Source organism: Poecilia reticulata, chromosome 6, assembly GCF_904066995.2.
Source record: "Poecilia reticulata chromosome 6, P_reticulata-male-v2, whole genome shotgun sequence".
In the NCBI taxonomy this organism is placed as follows: Eukaryota; Metazoa; Chordata; class Actinopteri; order Cyprinodontiformes; family Poeciliidae; genus Poecilia; species Poecilia reticulata.
The window spans coordinates 29,007,650-29,031,761 of NC_088835.1; the positions used below are offsets into that span (position 1 = coordinate 29,007,650).

General features: G+C 42.0%; 1 protein-coding gene across 1 annotated transcript; it reads right to left on the reverse strand.

Annotated features, from left to right (window-relative positions):
* Positions 1 to 1,436: 1,436 nt before the first annotated feature.
* tango6 (transport and golgi organization 6 homolog (Drosophila)) lies at positions 1,437 to 22,995 on the reverse strand. Its single transcript, XM_008412541.3, has 19 exons — positions 22,804 to 22,995; positions 20,960 to 21,389; positions 20,158 to 20,362; positions 19,206 to 19,322; positions 17,934 to 18,078; positions 17,330 to 17,436; positions 16,665 to 16,827; positions 16,040 to 16,107; positions 14,810 to 14,922; positions 14,547 to 14,726; positions 14,340 to 14,466; positions 13,743 to 13,946; positions 13,502 to 13,645; positions 11,851 to 12,285; positions 10,980 to 11,037; positions 10,126 to 10,284; positions 6,923 to 7,074; positions 5,798 to 5,911; positions 1,437 to 1,661 (listed from the first exon to the last, which is right to left on the reverse strand). The coding sequence occupies exons 1-19, from the start codon at positions 22,853 to 22,855 to the stop codon at positions 1,485 to 1,487; spliced, it is 3,150 nt and encodes a 1,049-aa protein (XP_008410763.2). The 5' UTR covers positions 22,856 to 22,995; the 3' UTR covers positions 1,437 to 1,484.
* Positions 22,996 to 24,112: the final 1,117 nt, after the last annotated feature.

Genomic DNA, 24,112 nt, shown 5'->3' on the forward strand with positions numbered 1-24,112 from the left:
ACTGCAGGAGTGCGTCTGTGTCTGGTGGGTTTTGGTCCGTTTTTCATCCAGTAGGCAGAAAATCCAGATATTTTACTCAAGTAAGAGTAGAAATACTTCATGATAAAATTATTCAAGTAAAAGAAAATGTTTATTTTTTCAAATAAGTTACTCAAGTAAATGTAATGGAGTAAATGCAACTAGATGCTTCCCGGCTCTGCAGGAGGCAGACGGAAGGATTTTAAACATTTGAAGCGGCTCTGCATGACGTTTTTCTGGTAAAACATCAGAGTCTCGCCGTGGGGGAGATCTCAGACTGCAAACAACTCAAGACTGTTGCATATTCATATAGGGACAGACGAGGGGGTCAACCCTTAAACCCTGTTAGCCTTTTGCTAAACAAACGGCAACAAAAGAAGGAATTCCTCTCCGTCAGACTCCAGACCACACATAGGCTGGTTGACACAAAGCAGCGCGGCCTTTGTTGGATATTTCTGCCCAGATCTTCTCGCCATGAAGTCCAGACTTCATTGGGCTTCTAAACATCTAGTAGGAGAAAAATAAAGACACCTTTGAGTGCGAGACTCATTCAGGCTCCTCCTGATTCATGGTACACAACTCCTGACCTGGCTTTGTTTCTTTAGAGTTTCCTGCTTAAGATTCTGCAGTCATTTTTTCTTGTTAAAATTTATAAAAGCTTGGAATAGTTGTTCAAAGTTGAGTCAAAATGATACAGAAAGGCTGAAACTTACCCACAGACCTCTAATATTTGCTTAAACGCCCCTCAGTGCACAAACCACTAACTTTTTATACTTAAGAATCTGTTTGCAGCATTTTGTTTGAAAAGTTGACCCAGAAGACATCAGCAGTTTCGTCCTGTTTTCTAGCGCTTCAGTCTTGGTACATTTGAATTAAGACAAAACTCAAAACTAACTTACAAGTTTCCCTTCGACAAGATACAATAGCTTCTCGTTTCAGGTCAATAATTCCTTAATATTGATTTTATAAGTACTTGTTGTGCAGGCAGATTTTTTTCACTTGTCACATTTTTCCCATGTTAGCGAAATAATCTGCTAGTGAAACTATTTAAAACTTTTTAAAATAAATATTAAGGAATTACTGAGTTAAAACAAGCTCTCATATATGTCCTGCTGAAAAGCTACATATGTGAACTAAGATATTTTTTGCTAGAAACCAGCGTTATCATTGAGGTAAAAAAATAAAATATTTTCCAAATCAAACACTGTAAAGTCAAAAATCACCTTGGTAAAAATAATGACAAGTTTATTTATTTAGAAATAAATGTTAAAACTAACTTGGCCCAATGTGAAAATATATTACCTGGGATTAACCAAGTTATGGTTTAATTTTCATTTTTCAAGTCTGATAACTGCCAGAACCTGCCTGCCAACCTGAAGTAAATTTAAAAAAGAAAAAGCCACCAGATGAAAAACAAATCGAACAGAAAAATCCTTTATTGTCCCTCAAACCGACTGGCTTCAGCTCTACGGCAGGACGACGATCTTCTTCTCCAGCTTCTGCTCTGGGAAGACGAACCTCCTCATCACGTGGTCCAGCTCCTCCAGGGCCAGCTGCGCGTGCAGAACGGCCGCCGGGTCCGGGTCCGAGCGGACCGCCAGCTTCAGGGCCCGGTACAGGTCCAGCAGAACGTCGCTGAGGACCTGCAGAGGCAAAGGGAGCAGCAGGGACCGCATGTCAGGGCTGGAGACGGTCATGATTTCAGCCCGATTTATTAACCCAAAAGTATTTAGTTATGGTGAGACTGGATACACAATCAGCAGCCAGAAGGTCGAGATTTACGGTTCATCTGTTTCACAAATATAACAAACTGCTGTGGTTCAACAGACAGTTTTACAAAATAAAATGGAGCATTAGAGCCACACTCAGAAAAAACAAAAAGACCTCAAAATTAATAAAGCTACAAGAATAAAGTCAATATTACCAGAATAAAGTCGTACGAGAAAAAGCTGAAATAATATGAGAATGGGAATAGTCATAATGTCTTTATTCTTGTAATATTTACTTTATTTTGTGGAAATATTATGACTTCTCATATTATTCCGGCTTTATTCTCACAATACTGACTTATCTTTATCTCCACTTTATTCTCGTTTTATGACTTTATTGTTGAAACATTATGACTTCGTATATTATGACGTCTTCTTCGTTGTTTGTGCCAGTAGTAACATCCAGTTGTTGATCACATGGCTGCAAAAAAAGCCTTTCCACTGCAGTTACACCAACTTCGATACATTTTTAAATCAAAAACAGTTTTTCCCTCCAAATCAGCATGTTTATATTAAACAAATCTGTTTTTATAATTCTAATTTATGCGACTTCACAGTGAATGTGAGACGCTGCTGTAGAGGAAATCTCAGGTTTCACCTCTAATGATTTTTGTCCTTCCATCTTTGCCTCCCATCTTCTAAACCTACTTTGACCTTTGCCCTATTTTTACTTTTCCCACATCGCTCTCTGTTATTTACAGTCCAGCTGGTTCTGCAGCGATGACAGGACTTGGACCAGAACCCAGAAGGCAGCGGGAGCCACAGCACACCTGGGCAGGTACACAAAGGTCAGGGCGAAGGAGAGCAGACCAAGGAAATAATGCTTTTAGATTTGAAAGATCCCTTAAATCTCAGCCGCTGCGTAAAAACTTTTAGGTTGTACTGAAACAATTCTTGACCCATAAACGTCAGAACCTCCTGGTGAACGAACTCGCACGTTTTTTATGAGTCTACGGTGGGTTTTTTTGTCAGAGATATGAGAATTTAAAGAGACGCTTCAATTTCAGCTTGGAAGGAAAAAATTCAGACCCTGAATAAAATGGAAGTGAATGAGGGATAAGGTGTGAACTCTCAGCACTCTGGGTGGATTTAACAGAAAACTGCAAGGCCTACAGCACAGTGGGTGAAAGTAGAGAAAAATACCTACGTTTTGATATATTAACCGTACATGTGCAGATAAAACTGTGTGAATGAAATCAGTTAAAAGAAAAATCTGAATGTTTCACAGGGTCAGAATCTAGAGCGACATCAACGATCTGAACATAAATCCATCAAACTTAAACTGTGATTGAGAGAAAACTGTAAAATGAATAAAAACCTTAATTCAGTCAAATAAAGAACAAATTTCCATCAGCCGTTTAAACTCTGAACCAGGATTTTAATGGAAAGTTTGGCTGAGATACGGAGCTTTAATTCCTTTACTTCATTCACCAAAATCCCATCAATACGGAGAGTCAAAAGGGACAAAATGAAAAGCTGCATCATTAAATTGTTAATTAAATGTGCCGTGAAATAAATGTTTAATTTAAATATTTAGATAATTAAAAAATTATTACATTTGTAAATCATTGAAACAAAACTTTGAATAACTGAAGCGGAATAATAATGAAATGCATATTTAATTTCGTCATGTTTTCTGTTCCTATAGCGATACCATGAAATAATTTTATCTATTAAACTCTGATCTGTTGAGCTCCACTAGTTTAAATTACTTAAACATTTAATTAAACATATATATATTTCATGGTATTTTAATAATCTAATGATGCATTTTTTTGTTTAATTTTTCCACTTCTGGCGCTCCGTACACCAACATCGCTCCATTTTATTCCTGATTGAGCCACATATTTTAACTGATTTATTTGTATGTTTTTTTTAAAGGTAAGAAAATAATTTAAAAACTTTAAATGATGAAAAAAAGGATGAATAGTAACAATTAATCTCTTTATAACTTTAAGATACAGTCAAATCACTTGGGATTATCTAACAACATCCACTTTTCCTTTTTTCTTTAATTCCAAAAGCTTAAAAACAGAAAGCAATTTGCAATTTCAGCAACAATATTTTGGAAGTAAATCTAAGATTAGATGTCCGTCCGTCCGTTTTCTTCCGCTTATCCGGGGTCGGGTCGCGGGGGCAGCAGCTTCAGAAGGGAGGCCCAGAACTTCCCTCTCCCCAGCCACTTCTTCCAGCTCCTCCAGGAATCCCAAGGCGTTCCCAGGCCAGCTGAGAGACATGGTCCCTCCAGCGTGTCCTGGGTCTTCCCCGAGGCCTCCTCTCGGTGGGACGTGCCCTGACCAGATGCCCGAGCCTCAACCGGCTCCTCTCTACGTGGAGGAGCAGCGGCTCTACTCTGAGTCCCTCCTGGATGACCGAGCTTCTCTCTCTAAGGGAGAGCCCAGCCACCCTGCGGAGGAAACCCATTTCAGCCGCTTGTATCCATGATCTCGTTCTTTCGGTCATGACCCAAAGCTCATGACCATAGATGAGGGTGGGAACGTAGATCGACCGGTAAATTGAGAGCTTCGCTTTTTGGCTCAGCTCTCTCTTCACCACGACGGACCGGTACAGCGCCCGCTTCATGGCAATCCGCCTGTCGATCTCCCGCTCCCTTCTTCCCTCATTCGTGAACAAGATCCCCAGATACTTAAACTCCTCCACTTGAGGCAGGACGACCCCCCTGACCCGGAGAAGGCACTCTACCCTTTTCCGGCTCAAGACCATGGCCTCGGATTTGGAGGCACTGAGCCTCATCCTGGCCGCTTCACACTCGGCTAAGAACCGCTGCAGTGAGAGCTGCAGATCACGATCTGATGAAGCCAACAGGAAGGACCACATCATCTGCAAAAAGCAGAGATGCGATCCTAAGGCCACCAAAACGGATCCCCTCAACTCCTCAAGATTAGATGTTAATTTAAGCAAATTGACATAAAGAGCTTAAATTGTCTCAAAGTTTGAAGTGATTTTCTTGAAACCTAAAAGCACCAGAGATGCCATAACATCAAACCATTCAAACAAGAAGAGGTCACGCTAAGGTTTCTGACCCCGGGGCAGGAAGCAAAAATAAAGGAAAACACACCTGAGAGACCACCAGGTGGAAAATTACAAGCCGTGGAGTTTGAGAAACATCCATTATGTTGAGGAGCTGCTTTGTAAATCTGACAAGCAGAACAAACAGCGAGCGGCTCGGCTTCTCCTGCAGGTCAGGAGGTTTCCTGACCTGCACGAAGCCCAACGTCAGGACAGCAAGTTTCAATGTTAGCCGACAAACCAGCACAGAGCAGCTTACAGGCATGAAGCAGAAAGAAAACAACAGGGTTTTACAAATAAAACCCAGAAAGTGTTGCATGTTTTCACCTTCCTGAGTCGATATTCTGCAGAATCAGCTTTTAATGCAGCTTATTTAACTTTAGATGAACTTAAAGTTTCATAATCTAATGTTATCTACATGATTTGCATATATTTCTGATACATTTCTTGCACAAATTGCAAAAGTTTACATTTATATTTATATAGATTTTCCTTTTTTAATCTTATTCCATATTATTTATTTTTCTTGTATTATTATTTTATAGTTTATCAGCTGGTTTCTGTTTGTGACCTAATATGTATTGTAATTTTGTTCTCTAATGTTATGTTGAATGACAATAAAGATAATCTGGATTATCTCCAAATCTTAAAGTATTATTGTCTAGTTTTTAGTGCAAATATCTTAATATTTAACTAACTCAAAAGTAACATTTCAGTAAAATATGGAAACTTGTCTTAAGTCAATAATTAACACTGATAAAGTGTTAGATTGGGAAAATGTCTCATTATAACTGAAACAAACCTGCTAGAACTTCTTCATTAAGGAATTATTTACTTAATCTCCTGCATTTTGCTACACGTATGTTAGTTTTGTTTTATTTAAAGTGTGTTCAGATATTCACACTGGAAACTAGACAGAAACACTTGGTAACATTTAGTGTTTTTGCAGTGCAGGGCGGCGTGCTGCAGGGTTTTGTCACCTGGGTGGTTTTATCGCTGAGGCCTCTGAGCAGCTGAGCGATGACGTGGACGGCGGCTCTCCTCACCTCGGCCTCCCGCTCCGTTTTAATCAGCGCAGTCAGACACGAGCTCAGCTGCATGCAAGGAAAAAAAACCCGTTACCATCAAATATTTACAGCAGGAAGAGGCAGAAAACAAAGAATTTACAACACAACTTCTGAATTCACAGCATAAAAAGCATCAGATTATAAACTCCTGATGCACGCGGCGTGAAAAAGATCACAGGTTTATGAATAAGCGTCCTGTTCATCCAGCCGACACTGAAGCTCATTCAGGAACGCGGAGCGCCGCCGTCAGAGCCGCAGACCTCAGCAGAGGCCGTCCAGCCTCACAGTTTGTGTTGGAAAACTATTTTTATGTCTCAATAACATTTAATCTGCAGCGGATTTTTCCTCAGAGGGACACAGCCTTTACCTCGGTGTTTCCAAAAGCTGGGGTGAGGACCCCACTTTGGTCACGACTCGACATGTTTGGGGTCTTGAGCAGAAAAATCTGCACTGCAAAAATACAAAAATCTTTAAAAAAATCCCAGTGAGTTATTATTCTTCCATCTCACTGCAGAAACACAAAATCTAACCAAGTGTTTTTGTCCAGTTTCTAGTCCAGATGCCTTAAAATAAGACAAAACTAACTTACAAGTAACTTTTCAGCAAGATATCGGAGATCGTTTCAAATAAATAATTATATTGACTTAAAAATGCTACTTCCACTGGTAGATAAATCACGTATGACAAGACATTTTCCCATATTATAAATAAAATCATCTGCCAATGGAGCTAGTATCTTTAATCAATAAAGGAATTATTGACACAAAGTGAGTTAGTTCTAGAAACTAAACAAATATACCTGGTAAGATTTAGATTTTTTTGCTTTGTTGCCTTTTAAATAACATTTTAGTAACTTTTCACTCTCCTGTAAACAATAAATGTTTTAGTTGAATTATATTTTGACATGTATACAGAGTTTTACTCAGACTAAGCTACAAATATACGATAAAATCTGATAATCTTGAACAAATACCGAAAATAAAGCAGATTTTTATTAGACTATTGGAAAGCATGATAAAAACATAAACTCTTCAGCACCTCTTGCGCCAGCGGGCCCAGAGAGTAGTCCAGTCTCTGGCAGAGCTCCCCCAGGTTGGACAGGCTGCTGGCCCGGACGCTCTGGTCCGGATCTCTGGTTCCCTGCAGGAAGACGCTCAGCAGAGGGCGGCCGAGGTGCGGCGCCAGTTCCCCTGGAGGAAGTAGGGTGAGACTTTTTCAAACCAGATCCCACAAAAAACTGCAAAAGTTGTATCCGATTTGGCTTTGGATTGTTTTCTTTCTTTGCAGCTTTTTTATTTGCTGTAGTGATTTATTAAGGCACAATTTAGTTTAATTTGATGACAGACATAAATACTACCTGCATGTTTTGAGTCAAGTCGTTTAAACTAACCGGCCAAACAATATGGCTGAAAAACGTATCATGACAAAAGCATTTCATATGAGTAAATATCAAAAACTGAGAAGTTTGTTATAAATATCTGAAATATAGCCTAACTGGTGGTGTGACGACATCTTTTATTCACAGTTTTACCTTCATGCTGCTGTTTTTTTATATTTAAGCAGTTATGAAGAACAACAGCAGAACTTTAAACTGCTGCGGCGCAAGTTACTCCAGAAGTTGTTGCTAGGTAACCAAAGAGTGAGTGAGTTGCTAGGTAACCAAAGTGTGAGTGAGCTGCTAGGTAACCAAAGAGTGAGTGAGTTGCTAGGTAACCAAAGTGTGAGTGAGCTGCTAGGTAACCAAAGAGTGAGTGAGTTGCTAGGTAACCAAAGAGTGAGTGAGTTGCTAGGTAACCAAAGTGTGAGTGAGCTGCTAGGTAACCAAAGAGTGAGTGAGTTGCTAGGTAACCAAAGAGTGAGTGAGTTGCTAGGTAACCAAAGAGTGAGTGAGTTGCTAGGTACCCAAAGTGCGAGTGAGCTGCTAGGTAACCAAAGAGTGAGTGAGTTGCTAGGTAACCAAAGAGTGAGTGAGTTGCTAGGTACCCAAAGTGCGAGTGAGCTGCTAGGTAACCAAAGAGTGAGTGAGTTGCTAGGTAACCAAAGAGTGAGTGAGTTGCTAGGTACCCAAAGTGCGAGTGAGCTGCTAGGTAACCAAAGAGTGAGTGAGTTGCTAGGTAACCAAAGAGTGAGTGAGTTGCTAGGTACCCAAAGTGCGAGTGAGCTGCTAGGTAACCAAAGAGTGAGTGAGTTGCTAGGTACCCAAAGTGCGAGTGAGCTGCTAGGTAACCAAAGAGTGAGTGAGTTGCTAGGTACCCAAAGTGCGAGTGAGCTGCTAGGTAACCAAAGAGTGAGTGAGTTGCTAGGTAACCAAAGAGTGAGTGAGTTGCTAGGTACCCAAAGTGCGAGTGAGCTGCTAGGTAACCAAAGAGTGAGTGAGCTGCTAGGTAACCAAAGAGTGAGTGAGTTGCTAGGTAACCAAAGAGTGAGTGAGTTGCTAGGTAACCAAAGAGTGAATGGCCAGAGAAGTTGAACAGCTTCAGTCTTTCCTCTGCCTACATTACTGAATATTAATTATGCATCATCTATTGATATCACATCTATTGTGATATATATTATTATTGATTTATCATCCAGCCCTATTCTGAAGTATGGATTACAAATTATTTGACAGACTGAATAAATAAATGAATAACAAGCTCTGTCACGATGTGGACTTTTACGTTCCAGATTCATAAAAGGCTTAAAAGATGAGAGCTGAAGTGTCAGATTTGAACATTTCTGATGGCTTTTTCTGGTTTATCTACGTTTCAACCAAACATGTCGACATTTGATCCTGCATTTTCGTGCATTTTTCCTGCACAGTAATCATCTCACAAGCATCAGCAGAAGCTTAAATTTCTCTTCAGTCAGAGGAGATGCTGTGTTTCGCTCATTCATGCATTTTTCTGACTCAGCTCTGGTTCTGTGTGCCAGATTCCCATCGTGCCACTTTCCTGGGACAATCAGGGTGTTTATATCGCTGCACGGAGGGTGGAAGGAGCTTCAGTTTGCCTCTCGGGCAGCTGCTGCGTTTGACATCCCAACCGGCCAAAGTGCGTCTTTTAGGCCAAGCTGTGATTTTTTTTAATCAGAAGGTTTTCTTAACCGACTGGACGTTCAGAGCCCAGTTTTCCGTTTCTGGTTTGTTCCTAGTTCCTGCAGAGGAACTTGCAGACTCCTCTGTTGGAGTTCTGCATTGAAAATGTTATCAAGTGAATTTGTGGTTGGGTTTGGGCATCGATGCACGCAGTACTGAAAGGTCAGTGCTGTGTTTGTGTTTCCGTGGGTCAGTTGGACGCCTCGGAGCTGCTTGGCTGAAGCAGCTGCAGGCGACTCTGTGCTTTGTGTCGCCCACCAACACAGCTGGTTCCACAGCCAGCGGCGGGAGCAAACCTGCTTCAAACTGGGTAACAACTTCAACATGGCCGCCAGCTCTGAAAAGACACCCATGTCCATCTTATGGGACGTTTGGAGACGGCCATATGCGAAAAACACTGAGTCAATTAATCACATGATAATTAGAATGAGCTCGATAATTTTATCTATCATTTCTTTTTTCCCTCTTTCTACCAAAAACTGGATGACAGAAGTCTTCAGTCTGTTGCTTTGGTCTCCAAAAGCTCTTTTTTTGAAGAACAATTTTGTTTACAGAGACTTTATAATTGATTTTATTTGTTGTTTCTGTTGATTTGTTTATTTCTTTCGGATATTTAGAATATCTTCCAGTTCCAGTGTTAAATGTTGATTAGAAATTAAAGTTCATTGATCTCTGAGAATGTATTTTATAATTATTATTATTATGCCATCACCATCATATTATTTGAAAACTGTCTCAAATAACTTCTGGGACAATTTATCATGCAGCAAAATTTGTTATAGTAAAGTATAGTTCTATTCACATCCCTTAAAGGGAACCAAATTAACATTTTGCACGTTTTTGTTCTTCTATTTGCTTCTCTGCTGCCTCTAAAAACAGCTCAAGCACTTAAAAAAATTAAAAACAATAACAGCTGTTTTCCAGCCATAAGTTAATTTTTTTGATGTTTGGAAAACGACACCAAAAATATTTCAAAAACCTCTCAATTATCGAGTCACATTCATTGGGAACTGTGCTGTTACCTAGCAACCCTAGCGGAGCTCCAGCAGATTTTTTTAAATTGGTGTGTATCCATTAAGTAAATTCTAACGTTAATGTAAAGCCAGCTAACGTCTCATTAATGGACTGAAACAAGCGAGCCACACGGACTCTGTCTGGTGCTCACCCATCGCTCTGCTGGCCCGCATCAGAACCTCCCCGACCTTCAGCCGGGTCTCCAGGGAGCGCTCCTGCTTGGACGAAGGGAGCGACGGGCCGCGCTGGAAATCCTGGAGGAGCCTCTCCAGGATATGACCCGGGTAGGAATCAGCCAGAACGGCCAGACCTGAGAGCAGTTCGGACTCTGTTATCATTGTGAGCTAAAAGGAAGCTAACAGGTAGCTAACAGCAAGCTAACAGAAAGCTGAAGCTAACAGGTAGCTAAAGCTAAGAGGAAGTCAATATCAAGCTTCAAGGTATAACGAAGCTAACAGGTAGCTAAAGCTAAGAGAAAGTCAACAGCAAGCTTCAAGGTATAATGAAGCTAACAGCGAGCTGAAAGTAACGTGAACCTAACAGGTAGCTAACAGCAAGCTAACAGGAAGCTGAAGCTAACATGAAGCTAACAGCTAGCTAAAGCTAAGAGGAAGTCAACATCAAGCTTCAAGGTATAACGAAGCTAACAGCGAGCTGAAGCTAACAGGTAGCTAAAGCTAAGATTAAGTCAACAGAAAGCTTCAAGGTATAACGAAGCTAACAGCAAGCTGAAGGTAACGTGAAGCTAACAGGTAGCTAACAGGAAACTGAAGCTAACATGAAGCTAACAGCTAGCTAAAGCTAAGATAAAGTCAACAGCAAGCTTCAAGGTATAACAAAGCCAACAGCGAGCTGAAGGTAACGTGAAGCTAACAGGTAGCTAAAGCTAAGAGGAAGTCAACAGAATGCCAGCCGCTAGACAAAGCTAACAGCTTGTTGAATTAACCTTAAAATGACTCCATATACAGAGAGTTATAAAAATAAACATGAGAGCGGAAGCTCTACCTTGAATGGCCGACAGGTAGACGAACGAGTCTTCATGCTCCAGGTTCTCCAGGAAGAGCTGGACAGGACACAGAGAGACGGGGAATTATGGAGATCTGGACCGAGGATCAGCCAGTCACCAAACATCAGAGAGAATAAAACAGATGATTGATCCAAGGAGAACCAAACCAGAGAGGAAAATCAATACCAGGGTTTTCTGCAGCATCAGCAGGGGCCTGGAGCTAAAGGGAATCCCTAAATAAGGGGCACCTTTTCCTTAACAAGCCCCCCGGAGGCAGAGGCGTCCCACTGAGGAAGACTACCTCATCCATTATGAATGTCCCAGGAGACGAGGATGAAACGGGAAACCTGCTGATACTCGCACTCGGATCACAAAGCAAACAAGAACTCCTGAATCTTGGAATTACAACCTGGAAAATTCCTGGATTGGAATCTGAACAAAGGTTCGTAATCTCTATTTTTAAAGCCGTATTATTTTAAAAATAAGGTTTTATTGTCTCAAACTAAATATCTCAGTTTTCCAGGTTTTCATGTTCAGACAGTCATTTTGCTTCAAACGTAAATGATAAATATTACCTGGCTGTGATTCGGTGGCAGGATGAGTCACAGTCGTAGCTTTTATTTTCTTCTCTGTGTTTTTAAAGTGAAATTTGCAGCTGAGCTCACCAGTCTGACTGTTGACCGCAGTACAGGACCAGGCAACGCGCTGCTGATACCCTGATAGCCCTCCAGAGGAGAGAGGCTTACAGGTCAACATGCCATTGGTCTGCCTAATATTAATGCGTTAAGATTATTTTTATGCTGTGTCGCCCATCCCTACCTGAACAACAAGAAGAAACGTTATGAAAGAATCGGTCAGTCGTCTACGAACCGTGAGGACTTTCTCCTGAGCCTGGACGGCCTCTGGGTGTCTGCGCTGCACCATCCGGGTCACGACCCTCAGGGCGACCGCTCGGGTGGGCACGTCTAGGTCGCACGCCTCCAGCAGCCAATCAGAGAGCGGCTTGTTACTTGGATCAGGGTCACCGGAGCTGGACGGCGGACTGGGACGCTGTGGGAACCTGCCGACCGGCGTCTGCTGGCTTCTTCCTTCGCTCCTCGCTTTGCTGCTCTTTGTCATTTCGTCGGGGTTGCCACGGCAACGAGCAGCGTCAGCGAGGCTTTCAGGCCGGAAGGCGCCGTGAGTGGCGATGACGGCTCTGAGGTTGGACGCCAGCTCCTGGACGACGACGTCGGGATGCTGCTGGGACAGCGCCTCCAGCGGCCGGAGCAACTTCGACATGCAGGAATAATCCTCAGCGCTGATCTGACGAGGCAACAGCCAGAAAACTAATCAGCTGCTGATGATAAATGCATGTTATTGATCAATGAGTTGATCAATCTTAAGCAGATATTTTCTTAAAAACTTGAGTCTTCTGAGGGTCGACAGCCAATTAGCAATATTTTTTCTTTAATATACCAATCAGTTTGTTTTAATTTGTCATACAATTGATTGATTTACTGATTATTGCAATGGGACTACACTTTATAAAACATTACACAGTCTCCAATTGTGAAACCAGTAACAAACATTACATAGTTTAAGTGCCATCATCAAAACACATCAAATATCATGATAATTGTAACATTAAAAAGAAAAACTACCATATTTTCCGCACTATAAGGCACCTAAAAACCTTCAATTTCCTCAAAAGCCGACAGTGCGCCTTATAACCCGGTGCTCCTTATATATGGACCAATATGGAGCCACAACAGGTCTAGCAGCTACGGTAAGCTGCCGCCGACTTCATTTTCCCCCGTAGAAGAAGAAGCGCGCGGTGCATGCTGGGATAGTTGTCAGAACGCTGGTTTGTTAATAAAGTTTGACTGACCTATCTACCTACCGACCGTCTAGAATCAGGTCGTCTGCAGGTCATTTAGCACCAGGTTCTCCACCAACATGCTGTGCACGAACAGAGAAGGGTGACCATCGTCCAGCAGCCCCGGCCCAGAAGGCTCTCCTCGCCGACTCGATTCGGACTGTTTTGTTAACATTCTTTATGTCAACAAAGTGGCTTTAGATATTCATCCGGGTGCTTCGACTAGGGTTACCAAGGGACCAGCCACTATTTATTTAAAGGGGGGAAGAGAGACAGAGACTGCGGCAGCGTGTCGGTTGATCTGTGTTACCCAGAATGCAGTTGGGCACAATATCACAACACCAACACCGTGAATGAAACAATGACTGGGGCAGAATACTATATAAGGTACTCGGGGACCACTTCTTTATTATTACACATCCACATTTGTAGAGTACGGAACAAATCGCGTCCCGTACAGAACCGTCCTTTTGGTGGAAACCGTAACTGTAGCGTCTACTGTATGCGCCTTATAATCTGGTGCGCCTTATAGTGCGGAAAATACGGTAATTATATTTTAACATAATTTTATCAACACTGACTGAATAAACAAAACTTAAAACCATTTATTGGCAGCTAATCGTAAGTTGATTGATTCCATGAGCGGTTTGAGGGGGTTTGTACCTGAGGTGCGGACAGGAGCGTCGCCACCAGGCCCATCCCCATGCTCAGCGTCTGGCTCTCCACCAGGTTCCCAACACCTGGCGCCGAGGCCCCATCCAGCCCAACGCAGGCCCTCTGGAGCAGGGACACCATGAAGTCCACCACCTGCAACCACAACAGATGAATCTTGGTAAAAGCTCCATCCATCCTTATTTTCCCTCCCTCCCTCTCTCTCTATCCATCCATCCCTTCATCCCCTGACCTGTGAGGTTTTCCTCAGCAGCTGCTCCTGCTCCAGACTCTCCACCATCACAGCCAGCGCCTGAAGCAGAGTTAGCTTCTCTGCTCGCCTCTCAGCTCCACCCAGCAGCTGCTGCTCCACCTCCAGAAGCGTCATGGCCGCCACATCCACCTGCTCTTCATCCTTCAGCTCCTCATCCAGAGCAGCCGCCCAACCGGTCAGCTCCTGCAACAGACGCCATGTCAGCAAAACATCTCTGCACAACGAGATGTGATCAGGAAAAACGCTTCAGTTCTTCCTGATTCCTGAAGCTGGCTGCTTCCAAGTGCCTGAGATTAGTCAAGATTTAGAGATTAAAGTCATATTCCTGAGATGACAGTTAAGATTCAGAGAGAAAAAGCCAAGATTCTGATAATAAAACCACAATCACGAGAAAAATGTAATATTTCTGAGACTAAAGTCATATTTTTGAGATTAAGGCCAAAATTCTGAAAAAGAGGAATAATTCTGAGATTAATTTTCATTGCCTTAGTCCTTTGCTGTATGCTGGAGAGTTTCTTCTCTTTGTTTTTACTCTGCGTTCTGCATGTTTTTCCGTGATTTCGGTCCTTTTGGTACCTGCAGCAGGTCCAGGAAGAAATCCCCGGCCAGGTCGGAGTCGCTGAGTTGGGCCAGCAGCTGCACCAGACACTCCAGCCTCCACTGCTCCCCGGACAGCTTCTCGTACAGCTCCTCATCCGCATCGCTACGGTAACAGCAGAAACTCTGAGTTACGCTGAAAGCTGGAGACGCTCAGATGACTACAACTCAGCTCTGCGTCGCCACCTGCAGGCCTGTCTGCAGACGAGCCTGACGCCGCCGTCGCCGCCCGCCGTGAAGTGGAACGCCGCCGCCGCCACGTCGTTCCTGCGCTCCCTCAGGCCAGAGAGCTGCCTGAGCAACGGCAGAGCGGCAGACGTCTCCGAAAGCTTCAGGAACCAGAGCAGGATCTCCTGACAGGGGGCGCTGTGGTGCACAGAGAAGACACACGGTTCATTTCTACGTTTGCTGCTGAGACGCAGCAGAGAAGAAGTCCAGTTAAAACCCACCGCAGATGGGAGACGCTCCGTTTGGTGAAGCAGAAAAGCGTGAAGATGACGGGAAGAACGTCTTGGAGCGCCGCAAGGAGAGTCGGAGACGGACTGTTTCCAACGACCCAGATCTGACCCGCAAAGAAAAGACGTCAACAACGTCACCCTGGAGCATCAATAATCACATCCAACACTGTATACGGATGAGATAAGATACTTTACTACTCCCTCAGGGAAATTGTAATTTCCGACTACCACAAAGGACTCCTGTGTCCTTTCTACAAAAACAAAACATTTTGTGTAGACAGGTTGCATGTTATTGTTTACATTTGGAAATTTTACGCATCCGCACAACGCTGGAGGGCAAACATAGACTAATCTCTTACTGGCCATCTGCAGCCGTGCTGCTGCAGTAGAACAGCGCCGTTAACAAAAAGAAACCTGGAGATGTTAAGGTAACCGAAGTTTGGGGGGAACTTGAAACTGTTGCTAGGTAACCGAAGTTTGGGGGGGAATTTGAAACTGTTGCTAGGTAACCGAAGTTTGGGGGGAAATTTGAAACTGTTGCTAGGTAACCAAAGTTTGGGGGGGAATTTGAAACTGTTGCTAGGTAACCGAAGTTTGGGGGAAACTTGAAACTGTTGGTAGGTAACCAAAGTTTGGGGGGGAACTTGAAACTGTTGCTAGGTAACCAAAGTTTGGGGGGAACTTGAAACTGTTGCTAGGTAACCGAAGTTTGGGGGAAACTTGAAACTGTTGCTAGGTAACCAAAGTTTGGGGGGAACTTGAAACTGTTGCTAGGTAACCGACGTTTGGGGGGAACTTGAAACTGTTGCTAGGTAACCAAAGATTGGTTACCTCTTTGGTTACCAATTGAAACTGTTGCTAGGTAACCAAAGATTGGGGGAAACTTGAAACTGTTGCTAGGTAACCAACGATTGAGTGAGTTAGTTGATGTCGCCAACCTAGCTTAACTCGCACTGAGAGGTTGAATGCTGTGCAGTTCTGGATCGGAGTTCACTATTATATATATTGAATATTCTAACAAATGTATTATTAATCATTTGTCTATCACAATATTGCTGTTTATTGATTATTGTCCAGTCCTAATTCAGGGTAAATTTGCTAAGAACAAGTCACAAAGTGGATCTTACGGATCTCTGGGTCAGATACAACTTGTTTCAGTTCACTTTTTCTCAGAAAAATCATAAAATAAAAAAAAACACGACTTTTTTCAAACTGTTGCACCTTGTAGACATCCTCCAAACAGCGAGTGAGATCCGACTCCTCCACAGCAACATGCGGATGATCTTCAGCTACAAAACAAACACAAGAGACGGTGATGAAGGCTGTGGGTTCATGTCAGAGCCAACATTTAATTAGAATATGATTGAAACCCCCCATTTATTTCAGGACACTTACCATTAAGACAAACGCATTATGTATATTAACCAAACAGATGTTTTACAAACAGCCTTTATTTTTGTTTATTATGGTGATTTTTAGAGGTAATGAAAACTTGGCATTTAAAATTAGAATATTATATCAAATCAGTATTTAAAAATACTAAAATATGACTTATAGCTTTTGTGCAGTGGCGGTTTGTTTGAGCCTGAAGGAGGGGATCACCATGGCAACCGTTCTCAGTGCTGTTGTTATGTTGTTTACTTGTTTCTTCTTTCTTTTTGTAGTCCATCATTAAATAGGATCCAAATATTATCGCAACGCTAACAGCAAGTAGGTGATGTTCGTTGGATTTTGACCCCCTTCAAAGCACCAATCTCAATATTTAGATATTTTAAACTACTAATTACTTCTTAGTTACTTTAGTAACTATGTGAAATTCAAGCCCGTCTGCGGACGTGTTACTGACCGGAGGCGGTGATGCATCGGTGTAGCGGGGCTAGCAGTGGGGCCAGCAGGTACTGCTGAGCGAAGGCGGGCCTTTCCTGGACCATGGAGAGCGCCGCCATGGTGGCGACTCGCTGGAACTGCTGCGCTGTCAGTTTGTCTCGGAAATGCAGGAGATCAAGGATCTGAGAAGCATCGATTCATTTTAGCCACAGATATTTATAATCAGCATTAAAAAGGTTTAAAAAGGACAAACTGAGACAAATACAGATTATACAGGTTTGCAGTAAAATAAACAGAAATACAATAACTGAACAAGTACTGGTAGATATGTCGACACGGTGGAATGGAAAACTTTCAGGGGTGGGTCTTGCTAACCACTGCAGGTCATTACCAGCTCCTAAGGAAGATGGATGGATATTTCATAGTAGGAGTAGCTGCTAGTTATAGCGGCTAATCAAAGAATTAAGGCAAGTTTCCAGTGCAGACTGCTTTCCTGCTGACCCAAACCGCAGGCAGGAATGAGGGATGGGGTTGGCTATAACGAGGTACAGGTGCAGCAGTCTACCTGCAGCACCGTCAGGCAGGTGGAGGAAATGATCCGATCAGCAGAAACCCTGAGTCTGTCCCTGCTCAGATGGACGAGCTGCTGCCTGCGTCACCCTGCAGAGGAAACGTGATGCTGACCTGAGGACAGACCAGCCTGAAGTATCCGTCCGCTGAGGCCGACTGCTGAGGGCAGGCCGCCAGGATCCGCGCCACAGCGTCACATTTCCTCCAGTCCGAGTCGCCCCCTGCAGGACCAAAACAGAAGTTCAGCCAGGAGAACTAATGAGCGGATTACAGAAGCAGCATTTATTTTTGTTTAATTTTGTTTAATTCCTTCTCCAGATTTGCAACGTTTCCCCAACATTTAAAGTCTTTGTGGCATTCAGGACGCCAAGAGAACCAGCCTGTATCTAATCTTTTCCATCCATTTAATACAGATATCCATCTTTCTGCATATATTTAAATGAATTTGACTAAATAAAAAATATATATGTATGACAAGTACAAAAATACATACAGCTAAATAATTTTTTTTTTTACGATAAGTATTTTTAAATTTAGTATTTTTTTCTTTAATTATACTTTTTTCTTTATATATAATTTACCTTTAGTATTATATATATATTTTCCCTTTAGTTATTTTATTTTTAGTTTTCCTTTAGTTATTATATAAATATTTCCTCCTCCTCCTCCTCCTCCTCCTCCTCCTCCTCCTCCTCCTCCTCCTCCTCCTCCTCCTCACCTGTTCCTCCCTCCAGGACGGCTCTGACGACCGCCTGCACGCCGCTGGGCTGCATCAGACGCTCAGACAGCAGCTGACCACAGAGACGCCTCAGCCAGGCCGGCGCTGATCCCAGAGCGGCTCTGGAGCTCCCAGCTGGACCCGACTGGGAGCAAGCAGAGAGGAGAGGGAGGTGAATCCAAAACCAGCATGTAGGAGCATAACGATCCATGGAGCCAACACAAACTTAATCAAAGCTCAATGAACAGGAAAACAAGAACCGGCTCAAAAAACTGGAGAACAAAACATGTTTTCTTGCTGGTTTTGCTTTATTTTTCATTATTATTACTGATCCTATTATCATGTTTTATTCTTATTTAAATGGAAGCTCGTTTCCTGCACTAGAATAATGATTTGGACAAAAACAGCCAGTTTGAGGAGTTTGTTGTTGGAAGTCATGGTTTTCAACTCATTATCGCTGCCATCATGTGGACAAAATAGATCACTGCAGCCATAATTTCAACATCTGTCAGGACTTTTTTCAGATCAGCAGAAAAAAATTTATGGAAAACTTCAAAATCTGATAAAGAATTTTTGATATTTGCAGGTATGATAATTTTATTTTATTTTTTTATTATTCAAAAGTTTATTCAAAATTCTTGAAATCAAAAAAACGTTTCTTTCATCGTCTATTTCCTGCATGTTGATGGCTGCAGCTTTTCTGCTCATTAATTCATTCCAGCTGGATTCTTCTGCAACAATGTATCAACACGATGCTACACGTACTTTACAGGGCAACAATTATTTTAGTAATTGATTATTCTGATGATTAATCGAATAAAAAAATTGGATTTTTAACTCTTAAGCTTAATTTATGTAATTTAGAAATGCAAAAAAATGCAAATAAAATAATTAAATAACTTTTTAAAATGATAAAATAAAAATGTATTGCCTAAAATACAATATCATGGCTTTCCTTCAGGGAAACAAAAGTTACTTAATAGGAGATTTAACTAGAATTTGAAACAGGTGAAGCTAAAATTGCCACTTGATGGATTTTTTTTTCTTGAATGCTAAATGAAAGTATATTTTGTACAGCTTTAGCTTAATTACTGCTCTTTGTTCTTTCACCAAATTATTTTGTTTTGAGTCTGTATATGCCAGGTAACGATCAATCGATTACTAAAATTAGTGGATTAATCGTTGCAGCACCAACACATAATCAAGATGTGATGGACGAATCTGTTCTCTGCACAACAAAAACAACATTTGGGTCAGAACAGGAAGCGGCACCTGTTTGGGTCCACCCTGCAGGACCAGCAGCTCCTTGACGACGATCGGCTGGTAAACTTTTCCCAGCAGATTCCTGAGCGCCTCTTTGCACCACCGACATTCCTCTGAGCTGAGCGGCTGCATCAGGGAGGAAAAGCAGAAACTGGAGCAGCAGGACTGAAACGGTCTGGACTGCATTCCCACTTCTTTCACAAGTTTGTAATCAGAATTTTCAGCCGTTATTTACGTCTGGATTGAGAATTAAGACGCACATCAATGATGTAAAGGGACAGCATCATGTAAAATAAACTTTTTTGAGGTTTACATCGTGTTATAATGCCATTAAAAACTGGAGTTTTGCTCTGATTCTTTCATGCATGTTTGAGAAATCCTTTAATCTCCATGGCAACCGTTCAGCTGTGCAAAATGACTGGTTGAGCTTAGCTCCGCCTCCAAGACACAGCTCCTCCTCAGAGCTGCAGTTTCTAACTCAGCTCCTTCAGACTAGCCAGCAGCAATTAGCAAACATCTGGTGGAAATGCGCTCATAATAGAAGCTACTACTCAGTAAAATGATGGCAAAAACATTGTTAAAGGGTTAATAGAGCAGAGATGATGTGATGATTTCCTTTTGGTGGCATTTCAGGAAGAGCAGGAGCTTAAAAAACAGAGGTCCAATTTCAAGGTGTTAAATCAGGAAGTAAAATTTCTTTTAAACAGAATTTTTTACAATTGAAGGTAATATAGTTACTTGATTGTGCTATAAAATAACATGATGTGCCTGGAAAACACATAATACTGTCCCTTTAAAAGCTGGATAAAATGCAACATGGCCGTTAAGACTGCAGATCTGACAACTATCAGATATGATTTTGTTCCACATTTGGAAGTTGCAGAGATCAAAAAGCCGGATGAAGGTGGTAAAAAGACAAAAGCGGAGTTGGGTGGCAGCAGCATGTAGGAGGTAAACCCACCCTGCGGTCCTCTCGGTGCGGCTCGTAGCCCAGCTGGCACAGCGCTGCCATCACGTCCCCCAGATGCCTGCTGAACACCAGCGTGGCGAGAGTCGCCAGCTCCGCCACCTGCAGCAGGACTCTGGTTGTGGTGAGCAGACGGCGACCAGCAGGGGGCGACGTTTCCCTCCCGATCAGCTTTTCCACCACAGAACCAAATGCAGACCTAATTAAACGATCATGAAGTTTAGAACGATTAATCTGAGGGCTGAAGAGCTTCTGACTTTACAAAAAGTTTGGGTTTCAATTCTAGTTCACTCTCCCATTCAGAAGGTGACAGTAATACGTGTGGCCTTTTATCATTTATTGTGAAAAATTTCTGATCATGATAATTGGATGTTTATAAAAAACTGTCAGGATGCTTAGAAATTTTTGCCACTGATATTTCAAATAACATGGGAAAAAATTATTTAAATCACAATTTCTAATAATACTTTAAAAAAATTTAATAAATAAAAAATTAATTAAAGAAATTAAATATGTATTTAATTTACTAAATAACAGTAAATTTGAAAATATGATTAAATGCAATTACTGTTTTTTTGTTATGTAAATCACACTAATTTTTTTAATTAAGTCGCGTCCTGATGAAGCTCGTTTCAAATGGTCATTTTTTTTCAAGAACAATATTTGTGTTTGAATCCTGTGCAATGCAGTCACAGGCATACAATTATTGAAAAAATCTTTTTTTTTTTTCTTTTTTTTTTACCGTTAGTACCACAAAATATCGCCAGTAAAGTCAAAGAAGAAGAAGAACGCCGACCTGCGGCCCAGTGGGACGCCGACCCCGGCGCTCAGGTACGGACAGACGCCCAGAGAAACCACGAACTGCAGCGCGGCGCCCAGCGTCTTCTGCTGGGAGACGCTGAGGACGTCGGGCGGAAGCGGCGGCGCCATTTCCGGCGTGCGGAGGCTTCCTGAAGGGGGCGGGGCCTCCTGAAAGCGCTTCAGCTCCTCGGTCAGGTGTCGGGTTAAGGCGAGGAGGAGGAGGAGACACTCCTGGACGAAGCTCCAGGTGACGTCATCTGTCTCGCCGCCGTACCAGTCGGCTTCGCCCTTCGCCTCGTCCCTCAGCCGCGCCGCCCGCTGCAGGCTGCCGTCGCTCCGAAGCCGCTCCAGAAGGACGGACCTGTTGGCCCCCAAGGCGGCATGGAGGGCCTCCTGCTGCGACGTCTGCGCAGACGCTTCTGCAGCTGCAAACGCACAAGATCAGCGTGTAACAGTATTTACATTTAATGTTCAATTGAGATGTATGTCCAAACTTTCCCTTTTGCACCACCTGGTGCTTAGATGATTTGGAAAGAATGTAAAAACTTTATAATTTTAAATCTTGATACAACATTTTCCCTAAGGTATGAGCATTTAATTTCATATTCACAAATGTAAATTTTTGTCATTTTCATCCTTTTTTTTTACATTTTGGTTAAGGAAATTAAATTATATGTATCCACTATTTCCAAAAGTACAAACAAAAAAGCTGTACATACATATGAATGTTGTAGGTTACCGAGTGTAACGCACAACATTCAACATTCATGTCTGTAATATCTGCTTTCTGCTTTTTTGTACCAATGTATTTACTGCTAGAGTCTACACCCTGACACACTTTTTCATATCCTATGTTCTGTTCCTTTGATTTTTGTAAATAAAGAGGAAACTAGCGAAGCTACTGATGTACTTAAATGTGCTGTACTGGTGGAAAGTTGGGCTGCACAGTGGCGCAGTTGGTAGAGCTGTTGCCTTGCAGCAAGAAGGTTCTGGGTTCGATTCCCGGCCCCGGTCTTTCTGCATGGAGTTTGCATGTTCTCCCTGTGCATGCGTGGGTTTTCTCCAGGTACTCTGGTTTCCTCCCACAGTCCAAAAACATGACTGTCAGGTTAATTGGTCTGTCTAAATTGCCCCTAGGTGTGAGTGTGTGTGTGCATGGTTGTGTGTCTCTTTGTTGCCCTGCGACAGACTGGTGACCTGTCCAGGTGACCCCGCCTCTCGCCTGAAACGTTAGCTGGAGATGGACACCAGCACCCCTCCCGACCCCACTGAGGGACAAGGGTGCAAGAAAATGGATGGATGGATGGTGGAAAGTTATTAAACAAATCTGTAAGTTTGTGTTTTAACACAGACATAAGTGCAATAACAGAAAAAAAAACCTGAAGAAACTTTATAAGTCAATAAGCTTTCTTATAAATGACCAAAAATATTCTCAAAATGTGACTTATTTCAATCTTCTCCGTAGTAAACCAGAAGCAAAACGAAAACTTTGTCACATTCAACAGTTTTCAGCTAATATAATGATAATGACGTCAGAATCTAAGTATGCCCTTTCAAAGAAAACTTTTATTTCTAAAGAACTCTGGAACTGGCATATTCAAAATATATAAAGCTATAAATAAAATGGATTATGGAGTCTCTGAAAAAAAATGACTGTTCAAAAATATTATTCGTTAGATTCAGACAGAGAAAAAAAATAGGCAAAACTATCAGGTAGGACTTTTATAAACAAAAACTACAAACTAACAAAGCAACAAATCTACAACAGGAATGGACACAAACCATGTGAGAAATTGATCAGAATCAGATTTCTGAGGGTTTATCGCGGCTGAAACTCACCGCCCAGAGGTTGGGTCAGGATATTTATGGCGGAGAGGATCTCGGAGGTCATCTCGGACTCCAAGGTTTCATCACCGCTCTGTTATAGCACGCAACTGTTATTTATTTCTGATATAAACCCCGTAACATCGAGCTACACGCTGCTTCGGCTAAAAACATACATCGATACGAACGCTTGTCTGACGTCATCACGTCGCGCCGATCTGAAGGGGAAATGATTGGCTGACACTGCGGTGCATTTACTGGACAGCTGGAAACGTTAAAATCTCTGGTTCAATTTAACTCGGACATCAGTGTTCATTTAACAATCTTTAAGTGATTATGGCGTGAATATTGAGTTCAGAGGGGGATTGTAACTAGCTATATTTCCTCAGTTTGTTTTTCTTAAGCAATATATGTATGAAAGCTTTTCCTGTTCCTTCTGCCGTCCATTTCTCATATAAAACTAGAACCTGTGTGAACAGGTCTTGTATTAGAGATGACGAGGACAAAAACATTAAAAGTAGTCATTTAAGGTGGACTGGATGGTTTTCCCCAACTCTAGAATTCATGAGTCCAGATTTCATGAAGCGACTGCATAAACTTATTTTGAGCTTCAAGTTTCTCAAACAGCTTCAAAGTGTAGCTTTTTAGACAAAAGACATCTCACCACTAGTCATTTTGTTTAACCAAATAGGTTTTGACACTTGAACAGATAGTAAACTGGTTTAAAGAGAACTGATACTGAGTGAGTCAAAGACTTGCCTATGATTGAGGGTAATACAACCAAGGTAAACCCAACATAGGACATCTAGAATACATGAACGTATACATTAAATTAATTTGATTATAGTTTTTAAATGTGGAAATTTCATGAGCCACTCCATACCAGTAGGTGGCAGTAATGTAAATCTTAAGTTTCTTGGCAAAACAAACCTAAAACGAGACACTAGATGAGGTCAGTATTGTCAGGACACAAGTGATACATGTTTGAGGAACTAAAGTCAAATTATTCCTGAGATTGAAGGAGCTTAGTCCTAAATCCTTTGACTACAAATCTGAGCAATTGCCTTTAATTGCATACAGTACAGTGACTTAGTGGACAGTCATACGCAAGTTAAAGAAAACTTGCTCCTTGATGGGAACAGAATACTTCCACACCCAAAGCAGATGCAAAGGAATCAGCAGATGCAAATCTTAAAGCACCTTGGAAGATTTGGTTATCAAGGCAGAGATTGTTTCATTTTCACAGCTTTCAGTGAACTAGTACACCAATATTTTCTACCAGAAACCTCAGAAGCCAAAATTTTAGAGCTCTAAAACTACAGTC

Coding starts and splice junctions, on each gene's coding strand:
- tango6 (XM_008412541.3), bottom strand. CDS start 22,855: ATGACCTCCGAGATCCTCTCCGCCATAAATATCCTGACCCAACCTCTG. Junction 16,828..17,329: donor TCAGGCTGGTCTGTCCTCAG/GTCAGCATCACG, acceptor GATGCTTCTCAG/ATCCTTGATCTCCTGCATTT. Junction 16,108..16,664: donor CCGATGCATCACCGCCTCCG/GTCAGTAACACG, acceptor TTTGTTTTGTAG/CTGAAGATCATCCGCATGTT.